At 34.5% G+C, this 11,212-nt stretch overlaps 1 protein-coding gene and 1 long non-coding RNA gene across 2 annotated transcripts; one reads left to right on the top strand and one right to left on the bottom strand.

Annotated features, from left to right (window-relative positions):
* The first annotated feature begins 6,068 nt into the window (after positions 1-6,068).
* On the top strand, positions 6,069-11,009 carry LOC132187018 (homeobox-leucine zipper protein GLABRA 2-like). Its single transcript, XM_059601171.1, has 11 exons — positions 6,069-6,276; positions 6,373-6,635; positions 7,033-7,150; positions 7,232-7,426; positions 7,510-7,893; positions 8,016-8,117; positions 8,947-9,156; positions 9,494-9,668; positions 9,779-10,050; positions 10,150-10,236; positions 10,323-11,009. The coding sequence occupies exons 1-11, from the start codon at positions 6,196-6,198 to the stop codon at positions 10,701-10,703; spliced, it is 2,268 nt and encodes a 755-aa protein (XP_059457154.1). The 5' UTR covers positions 6,069-6,195; the 3' UTR covers positions 10,704-11,009.
* Positions 9,063-9,846, bottom strand: LOC132187020 (uncharacterized). The gene is made up of 2 exons (XR_009440789.1): positions 9,760-9,846; positions 9,063-9,240 (listed from the first exon to the last, which is right to left on the bottom strand). It is a non-coding gene; the product is annotated as an uncharacterized LOC132187020 (long non-coding RNA).
* Positions 11,010-11,212: the final 203 nt, after the last annotated feature.

Here is an 11,212-nt window from a genome sequence, read left to right as displayed (position 1 = left end):
TTTTACCATTTCAGTTATTGACTGGGATTATATTATCAAATTGAGTCTTGGTGTGAACTATATATTATAAATGATAAAACATTAGATGGCAGCTTAGAATCATGTCTGTCTCTCCCATCTATCATATCTGCTGATACTATGAACTAAGGGTTTAACTTGCATTTGAGCAGTGAAAGTAATATGTTTATCCTTTCCTGGTAAAGAGGATCAAAATTGAAAGAAACAATGAACTTGGAAGAGAAAAAAAGAAGAAAAAAAAAACTTTGTGGAGTAGTTTTCTGTAACAACATAAAGGGTGTCAATAGTCATTGTAGTATACTCTTCAAATGTATATCTTTTTTATATCTTCTTTTGATCTGTTCTTTACCTTGGTGTTTTCTTCTGAGGTGGATTTCATGGTCATTGTTTCTAGATAAGTATGATTTAACCTTTTGTCTATTTTTTGTTTGGATGACTGAGTTTTGGTCTCAAAAGGAGGGAGGGGGGAAGATTCGAATCTTCTTTTCATTTTGTTGAACTTTCTAACAACATGGGTCTGTGACTGTGAAATTAGCAGATAGTTTAATATTCTTCTTTGGCACCAATCCCCTTTTTTCTATCTTCTGCTTGCATGACTTTTCCTTTCTTTCCGAGCCTCTCTCATCTTTTCAACATTCTACATTTTTTTCTTCCCAACCTTAAATTTATCAAAATTTGCCACATCTTCCCCTAGTTTTTGGGAAGTACATTTGAAACCTATTCCACCTTTTTTTTTTTTTTTTTTTTTTTTTTTTTTCTCTGGGCATATTGGGTTAGCCCAAAACTTATATCATAAGAAAGCTTAAAAGATTGAGAACAAAGAAAGCAAGATACCTCTTGCTTGTGGATTTCTTGGTTTCTCCTTTTGCTTTCTTAATGGATTATAAGAAAAAAGAAAAGGTGTAGGGAATGTAAGATGAAAGAAAGGGTATGAGAAGAGAGAGAAATCCAAAAGGAACCTCAAAATAATTAATACTGTTCTTTATTAGGTTTGTGGAATCATGTGATTGCTTCGTATTATCTACCATTCCTAACTACCAATGCCAATGCCAATATATGTGAATTTCAATAGCGCAAAAAAGAAAAAAAAAATATCATTCCCTGTCCATTTGAATTGTAGATAACCCTAATCATAACCCATATGCCACCAAAACTTTAATTATGGACGGTGATAGCTCATTAATTCTGATGCTGAATTTATTTTTTATTTTTTATTTTTATTTTTTGTTTGCCCTCTAAATTCTTGATCCACATTTCCTATGCAAAAGTGAACACTTGACTCATTTATCCCACAATGTGAATCATTTTTTTGTGTGGATGTTGATGTTGCTGAGGTGGAGGTTGAGGGAAAAGTTTATTTAATTTCTTTTAAATAGTAAGAAAAAGAAAGAAAAATTACTTGAAAATGTTTGGATATTTGGTAATTGTATGCCCAATTAGACCCACTAATGGATTCAGGTAGAAATAAGAACTTTTCTTTGGTGTCCATCCACCACCAAGATGTCGGTTTTGAACTGTCTTTCTTGCACACCAAATTTCAGAAATTCAATTATAATATTAGCAACAAAAAAATAAAAAGAAAAAAGAAAGAAATTGGGAGGTGTGTGCATAAGCTTGTGTTTGAATTAATTAATTGTTTTGTGTTTGTAATTTTTGAGGGATAAAAGATTTAGTGACGCTGACACTGTGGATGGAATACTAAATATTTTTTGTATTTTCTGAGTTGTCTCAAGGGTGTGAGGTTAAGAATTGACTTATCCGCATGTTGGGTTGAATTTTGTTTATTTATTTATTTTTCAAAAAAAAAAAAAAAAACCCAAAAACTTGGAGGCAAATCCATTAATTGCATTCACTTCTTTCAACTCTTTAAATGATATAAAGACACATAGAAATATAATAATCATAAATTTAATAAAGAACTGGAGGCCACAAATTACCATGCTTACACATGGCTACAGGGTTTGACCATAGCCATTGATAGCTCTCACATGGCTCGGCTCATGCAAGCCGGCTCCTCTATTGGGAATTTAAAGCACTGACAAAGATTTTAAAATTAGTTGGGTTTTTTTTTTAAAAAAAAAAAAAAACAAAGTTAAAAAGAAAAGGTAGTTGAAAAGGGTACATGTAATTTATGGAAGATTAAATTTTTGAATTGACGTCTCTGATTAATTTACAAGAATAACAAGGAAATTTGTCATTGGAGAAGATCGACACGCATCTTCAACGTGTGATTTTTACTAATACAAGATAAAATGAGGAGAAATTTCTTGTTTCTTAGTAAGAAAAAGTAAACCGTTTTTTATTATATTATACGCAATTGCCGGATTCATTCATCTTCAACACAAAACATATATCTATACAGAAGTTAAGGACCATTAGGTGCTGATTATTGGAGTTTATAAAATTCTTTTTTTTTAGGGGGTGGGTCTTGATCAAACAGGCGCTACTTAGGAAATTGATTCACGTAAGTCGATTTGTCATTAAAAGAAGGATAATTGAGCGGGGATTTAGTTTAGGTGCGGTAAATAAATTAGAGAAATTTCACAACGTCTACTGCAGTCCTTCTGGGATCCTTATGAGAGTTCTAGAAAAAATTATAACTTTCTCTAACGCAGTGCAGTTTTTTCTCTTCCTCCATACCGACACTATGCTTTGACAATATGCATCCAGCACGATTGTCAGTATCTTTTTTTATTTTTTTTCTTCAAATAAGTTAATTAAAAATGATAATAAATTTCTGAAAGCATAAAGTTCAATTATTCCTATTTTTCATGTAATCTAATATCCCTCATGATATTAACTACATAATGCATTCAATTTTAAAATTTCTCCTAGAGAAGTAATCTATTGAAACTAAAAAAATTGTGAACCCACGAATTTGTACAACACAAAATTTTTAAAAACCAAAAAAAAGTGAACTGCCCGGAAGAAGAAAGATATCTCAATCTTTAAAAGCTTTTCGGTTATGGAGGAAGAGACAGATCTGTGTGAGAGAAAACTGTGTTATTTTAGGAAGAGAGATGAGAGAGAAAAGACCGGTTTTCTTGGTTTAACTTTTTTTTTTTTTTTTTTTTTTTAAGGTTAATAACTTTTTTGGTACCTCCATTTTAACGTTTTTATTTTTTTTCCTAGGTTTTAAAACCAAACAAATCGGATACCTCACCTATGGGAAAAGATAAAATCAATATCTCCGTTAGTTTTCGTCAGTCCTAATTAACAGAATCACTTTAGCCACCCCAAGGCCAAAATGGGGGTGGCCATTGGCTAAAATGAGGTGGCCGGCCACCCCAAAAAAATTTTATTTCTTTTTTTTTTTTTAATTATTATTTAATTAATTTATTTTTTTTTTTTTTAAGGATAAGTGGCGTATTATAAGAGTGACATGTAAAAATTCCGTTAATTGGGACTTACGAAAATTAACGGAGGTATTGATTTTGTCTTTTCCTATAGGTGGAGTACCATATTTGTCTAGTTTTAAAACTTAGGAAAAAATAATTAAAAAAAAAAAAAAAATTATTAACCCTTTTTTTTAAACAACTACCACCTTAGCCTATAAGAACCCTAGACGGACAACGGTAGATATGTTGTAACATTTTAACATTTTTCGAAACATTATTATATATGTGCTGTAATTTTTTCACCTGCCAATATTTAAAGTGATTGTTGTTAGATGAGCTCCAATAACTCATTTAAAGAAAAGTTATAAAGATGTGAAGGAAAGTTGAATGAGTGCATGAAAGTGATGTTTTATTTGTATCTAAAGCCCCCTTTTGTTAATTTTAGGAAAAAAAAAAAAAATGAATGCCTGAGTTTTGTTTTTGTCCGATTACAATTAATTTTTGTAATGAATTCCATGCAAATGTTTATCACGATGACACGATCCTTAAATGTTTGTTATTTTGTTGTTTTTATAAATAAATCATTTAAAAGTTGAATATATTGAAAATTCGTGGGACCGCGATGCCTTGTCAGCTCGTCAATCCACGGGCAGCATTTGGTTGCGCATTAATTTGTTTGTAGCAAATGAGGATACCCAAGCCAAAACCCACTTCCACTCGGTAATAATTTCATACACCCAAAATAATAAGAAAATTAAAAAGAAAAAACAGAAGCAAGCTAGAATCGAAGTCACGTGGATGTGGATTACGTCCAAAATAAATTTACTTTATTTATTATTATTATTATTATTTTACTTATGTTTCATACTACCTGGGATGTAGATTGATTAAGGGTGCGTTTGAAATTGTAATTTCGTAAAAATAATTTGCGTTTTTAAAAAATATCATGAAACATAAGGCGTTGGACATTGCAACTTAAAAAATACTTAATTTAAAATAAGAAAAAAATATGAGATTTCTATAAATAAGTTAGGGAGTGCTTATTTGAAAAAAAACACAAATTTAAACTAAAATCGCGATTTCATACAACAAAAATTTGATAAAAAACTAATTTTTAACATGTTTTACCAAACCTTTTTGCGATTTTAAAAGCTAACGATTTCAAAACCACAATTTTTAAAATCGCACTTATTGAAATCACAATCCCAGACGGACTTTAAGTCTTCATCTTGAAACCAAATTGAAAAATGAATTTCAAACTATAAATTGACTGATTTCTCTCTATTCTATCCTAAGGGTGTACATACGAGCGAATATAACCGGCTGCATCCGCCATTCTTCCTGCTTGGATTGCTGGAATTTTGTTACAACCATAGACATGATGGAAGCATGACCTAAGGGAGTTGGGGCAACAAAATCATATTCAGTTGAGCCCCAAACCTGCTCTTCAAATAATTAAGTGCGGGAAACACTTTATATAAAGAGGAGGGGGAAATCGCTGAGAAGTACGTTCATTTGTTACTCTAGCCAAACATTTCCATTTTTTTTTTTTTCAACTTACTTCCTCTCTCGAACCAATTTCCTGACTTAAGCATCTGATTGGCTCCTGGTTGGATTGACCGGCCATTTTGTTCTCATTCTCACATACATAGTGGATTTGAGCCTCGGAGTACGATCAAACATTTTCAATCATAAACGAAATTAAGGTTTAAATAAAGTATAAACAAATTATATCTATCAAACTTGATAAATATATACTAAAATTGATTTTTTTTTTTAAAAAAAAACAAAGATGGAGAACCTACTTATTATAATCAATTATCATGTAGGTATATAATGAAACAAAAATATAAAAACTAATTAAGCAGTTTCCAATTAAATTTTCGGTTTATGCTTTTTTTTTTTTTTTTTTAAAGAGAATTAAGATCATAAAATGATGCGTATATATGTTATATGTACATTCATAAAGTTTTCGTACGGATTTGGGTATATCATAAGCCCATCCACTTGGCAACTTTCATGAACACACATAACCATATGTTAAAAGACCCTTTTAAACTTACCATGCCTTGGGGTCCCCCTTTTGGCTAGTAATAATAATGTTAAAAATTATATTTTTATTTTATAATAATTGATGTGGTCGTTACAATCAATATTTAGATCTTTTTATTAAAAATAAAATAAAAAAGAATTAAAAATAGATTGAAATAATTAGCATTGTGTAATAATTGTAGGATAAAATAAATTACCTACTTTACAATAAACTCTTAGATATTTGACGTGATAGGTAAAATTAACTTTTAGATGATTTTATAAAAAGCAAAAAGAATTAAAGATAGATTGAGACGGTCAATATTGTGAAATAATTGTAGAATACATATATGGGATATTAATTAATGTGCACCAAACTTACTTACCAAACAGTGTCTATCATACAGAGCTCCAGAGTTCAGTAGTAATCAATGAAACTCTTTGAGCTGGACGCTTGAGCCAAGCCAAGCCGTTAATGCAGAACATTGAAGATACCGTTGAAAAATAGATTCAACCGCTTCAAGTTAGTTGAGACTTTCTTGTTCCACCCAGAATATCTAACAGTCAACCCCTACCAGCCCTTTCTCACTTCCCTCTCTCTCTCTCTCACACACACAGAAATCACACATACATAAAAGAAAAACCTCTTTGGGTTTCATCATTTTGTTTTATATCCTTAAATCAGGCAGCCCCCACCCTCTCTCCTTCCCTCTCTCTCTCTATCTCTCTCTCCAGCACACCCTCATTACCTCCATTTTTGCTCCTTTAAAACAACCCATTTGACACCCCCAAGAACTCCAGCCTTGTCATGGGCGTGGACATGTCGAATAATCCACCGACTTCTCGTACCAAAGACTTCTTTGTCGCTCCAGCACTCTCTCTCAGCCTTGTAATATGTTTACATTCTTCCTAAACCCTCCCTCTCTTCTACTTCTCTTTCATTGTTTTTACTTACTTTGTTGTTTTGTTTGTTTGTTTTGACTAGGCCGGGATTTTTCGCGATGCCGGGGCAACGGCGGCGGCAAGCATGGAGGTGGAGGAAGGGGACGAGGGGAGCGGAGGTGGCGGCCACAGAGAAGACACGGCAGATATCAGCAGCGAGAACTCCGGCCCCCTCAGATCAAGATCCGACGACGAGTTTGACGGCGAAGGAGATCAGGATGATGAAGGCGATGGGGATAAGAACAAGAAGAAGAAGAGGAAGAAGTATCATAGGCACACAGCTGAGCAAATCAGAGAAATGGAAGCGTAAAGTTCTTTCTATCTTTCTCCCTACCAATGGGTTTCACTTTCACCTGGAGTTAATTAATCCTCTTGAGTTTAATCTAATTAATCAAAAATTAATTAATGGGTTGGTTAAAGTTGGGTGAATATGCATGTCAATTAGTAGCTTTAATAATGTTTTACTTTGTGTTGTACGATATACAGCTACTCACAAAGATTTAAAAAAAGTTAGTGACATGCTTACAAAAAAGAACAATATTCTAAAGTTAAAGCTATCTTAAATTTTTCTCTTACTTTTCTTTTCTTTGTTTGATCATATGCATGTGTTAAAAATTGCCTATTTTGATTCTTGGCCTCCAATACCAAACAATTTAATCATGTTTTGCTTAATTACATGAACTAATTAATTAATTAATTGCAGTTTATTCAAAGAGTCACCCCACCCAGATGAGAAGCAGAGGCAACATCTGAGCAAGCAATTAGGCCTTGCTCCTAGGCAAGTCAAGTTTTGGTTTCAAAATCGTAGAACCCAAATCAAGGTATTTCTTTTTTATTTTCTTTTTCTTTTTCATTTGCTTAATTTATGAGGGAAATCGATCAAATCAGCGTTAACTGTGCAGGCTATACAAGAGCGCCATGAAAATTCTTTGCTCAAGGGGGAAATGGAGAAACTAAGAGATGAAAACAAAGCCATGAGGGAGCAAATAAACAAATCTTGTTGCCCCAACTGCGGCACCGCCACCACAAGCCGAGATGCCGCCGTCACCACGGAGGAACAACAACTCAGAATCGAAAACGCCCGGCTCAAGGCCGAGGTATGAAAATTAGCGCTTGAATCAGCACTCGTTAAAAAAAAAAAAAAAATTAGAAACTGAATTTCACTGGAATTGAATTGTAGGTAGAAAAACTCCGAGCAGCTCTAGGAAAACACCCTCCAGGGACAGCCTCGTCGCCTTCATGCCCAACTGGTAAAGACCAAGACACCAGAAGTTCCTTGGATTTTTTCACTGGGATTTTCGGGCTGGAGAAGTCGAGGATAATGGAGATTGTTAATCAAGCAATGGAGGAGCTGACAAAAATGGCTACTGCTGGAGATCCACTGTGGATTCGTAGCGTGGAGACTGGTCGTGAAATACTGAATTATGACGAGTACATGAAAGAGTTCCCAGGTGTCAAAAGTGCAACCAACAATGGGCGCCCAAAGAGATCCATCGAGGCCTCCAGGGAGACGGGGGTTGTTTTTGTGGATCTCCCGCGGCTTGTTCAAAGTTTCGTGGATGTGGTGAGAAGCTGAACAAGATAATCCATGCAAATTAAATCGCTTTCTTTCTTTCTTTCTTTTTTTTTTTTTTTTGTTTTGTACAAAAATATGAAAGTGATGCTGATTTATTTGTTTTATTGCAGAACCAATGGAAGGAGATGTTTCCATGCTTGATCTCCAAGGCTGCCACTGTTGATGTTATCTCCGATGGTGAAGGCCCTAACAGAGATGGTGCTGTACAACTGGTGAGTTCCTTCTTGGAACCTTTCATTTCATTTCATATATATATATATATATATATAGTCTTGAATTTGGGATCTTTGACATATAAATGTATATTCTCTAAAGCAATGACCTCTTGCTCAGCTAATGTTTAGTACAAATTTAGGTAAAAGAACACTTTTCTAAGATATTCACGGTCCGTTTTATTTATTTATTTTTTAACTTTAGTTACCCACTTTTTTAAAGTGTCTATATCATGTTCAATATCTTAACTATCTACTTTTGCTATTCTATTTAAAATATCTTTTTTCTTTATTTTTTTTTTCACTATTTCCAAAAAGGGAAGAGAATCAGATATATATATATATATATTTTTTAAATTAATTTAATTTATGCATTGTTGAGCATCATAGCAGTTAGTAAAATCTTTAGCCAAAATGAGTGGCTTGCACGAAGGCAAGCTTTTTTTGGTATTTTTTGTTACAGTATTTTGGATAGCGCAATGTGAGTGCTAAATACGTAACGATTAAGAATAATGATGTTTAGTGAATTGTTATACAATTGAGATTGTGTGACGGAAAATGTCAGCCTCACATTTGTTTCTTGCATGCATGAGTATCGTAAAGTTATCTTGTGGTCCAACTATGAGAGCAAAAGTTGGACTTTTTATGTTGGCTCAGCTTTTCTGTATATCATTGGGCAGGAACGAAGATTTTTTATTTTTTTAAAAAAGATTAATAACACTTGAGGCACCCATGTGGGTCAGAATGAACAAAAAAAAATCAGTAACTTGAAGAGAATTTCCTTCATATTGGAAATAGTAACAGAAGACAATGAATTGTTGAATTCCAGATGTTTGCAGAATTGCAAATGCTGACACCAATGGTGCCCACAAGAGAAGTGTACTTCGTCCGATATTGCAAGCAACTGAGTGCTGAGCAATGGGCAATTGTTGATGTTTCGGTGGACAAAGTGGAGGATAACATCGATGCATCCCTTGTGAAATGCAGAAAACGCCCATCCGGTTGCATCATCGAGGACAAATCAAATGGCCATTGCAAGGTATACAATCTTCCATCGCATGCATATTGCCATTTTTTGAAGCGCCACAACAATAATTTGTTGATTGATGCTCGTATTTCCATCCTGAGATACTTATTTGGACACTTGATGGTTAATCTTGGTCAGGGGATGGGAAACAACTCAAAAATAAAAAGAAAAATCAGAGGTAAAACCAATTAAAGTGACATAAAATTAAAAAAAAAAAAAAAAAATTCTAATAATGAATGGTCAATTCCTTGTCAGGTGATTTGGATTGAACACTTGGTAAATCATAAACATAAAATTATTAAGAAAAAAAAAAAAAAAAAATCATCTGATGGGTTCATTGTTTTGTCAGGTGATTTGGGTAGAACACTTGGAATGCCAGAAAACCACAGTTCATACCATGTACCGCACTATTATTAACAGCGGTCTAGCCTTCGGTGCAAGGCATTGGGTGGCAACACTGCAACTCCAATGCGAACGCCTTGTTTTCTTCATGGCAACCAACGTTCCCATGAAGGATTCGACTGGTAAGCCAAGCTGACAGAGTTTTTGGATATATATATATATATATATATGTTGTTCAAAACTTCAACTTTGTGAGGGTTTTGAAGGGCATACCTTTTTATCAAAATTGTAGGCGTTGCCACACTGGCTGGGAGGAAAAGCATATTGAAGTTGGCACAGAGGATGACACAGAGTTTCTGCCATGCAATTGGAGCATCAAGCTTCCATACCTGGACCAAGGTCTCAAGTAAGACAGGGGAAGACATAAGGGTTGCTTCTAGGAAGAACTTGAACGACCCTGGAGAGCCTCTTGGGGTCATCTTGTGTGCTGTTTCTTCTGTATGGTTGCCTGCATCTCCCCATGTCCTATTCGATTTCTTAAGAGATGAAGCTCGCCGGAATGAGGTTTGGCTGCTTTGCAAAAGCTTATACATATATGCAATGCTTAATAATTATCAAAGTAAGACAAATAAGTAATGTGGTTTTTGTTTTTGGTAAATCTAGTGGGATATAATGTCAAATGGAGGGCCTGCACATTCCATTGCAAACTTAGCCAAGGGGCAAGATCGTGGCAATGCAGTAGCCATCCAAGTGAGTTCTCTAACTCTGGTTTCACCACAATCCAACAAAGCCTAAACTGGTTCCAACTTCTAACACTGGCTTTTTCTAAATTTCAGACGATGAAATCGAAAGAGAACAGTATGTGGATACTTCAAGATAGCTGCACTAATGCATACGAGTCCATGGTGGTGTATGCTCCGGTGGACATAACCGGAATGCAGTCGGTGATGACGGGATGTGACGCTAGCAACATCGCCATATTGCCTTCGGGGTTTTCGATTCTTCCAGATGGACTGGAGTCGAGGCCTCTAGTGATTACTTCTAGGCAAGAGGAGAAGAGCACAGAGGGAGGGTCTTTGCTTACAATAGCATTCCAGATCCTAACTAATAACTCTCCCACAGCTAAGCTTACCATGGAGTCTGTGGAGTCTGTCAACACTCTAATATCCTGTACTTTAAGGAATATTAAGACAAGCTTGCAGTGTGAGGATGGTTGATCACATAACTTTATTAATTAGATAGACATTAATTAATTGTAAAACTCATAGGGTGTTTTTTTTTTTTTTGCCCTTTTCCCAATATTTAGTTTAGCAAATCAGCCTTTAGATGTGAGTTTGTTTTCATTTGTTCTTTGGTTAGAAAGGTGGCGCTGAGCAAAGGCATATCTACTGCATTTGGCTTTCTTGAGATAGAAAGAGAGAGTGAGGGAGAGAGGTGATTTCAGAATCTTTGCAAGTCTAGGAAAGTGAAATTTTCTGTGTATAGAATTCTTATTTATCAATGTCAGATTGTGATTGTTATAATTGCTGCTTTATTAAATTGCTGGCCGAAATGGATGAAATAATGAAATTGATCCGTTAGAATTTTTGTAGCAAATGTGGAGGTTGGCTCCTTTGTGCTTAATGTAATGTCTTTGAAGAAATGCAAGCAACTTTGAAGAATGTAATGTCTTTGAAGAAATGCAAGCAACTTTGAAGATGGTAAGACTATGATAGTTGAGGTGAGA

The sequence above is a fragment of the Corylus avellana genome, chromosome ca7 (assembly GCF_901000735.1).
Source record: "Corylus avellana chromosome ca7, CavTom2PMs-1.0".
Taxonomy (NCBI): Eukaryota; Viridiplantae; Streptophyta; class Magnoliopsida; order Fagales; family Betulaceae; genus Corylus; species Corylus avellana.
Note: the sequence above shows the minus strand (reverse complement) of the source record. Positions and strands in the feature narration are given on the sequence as shown.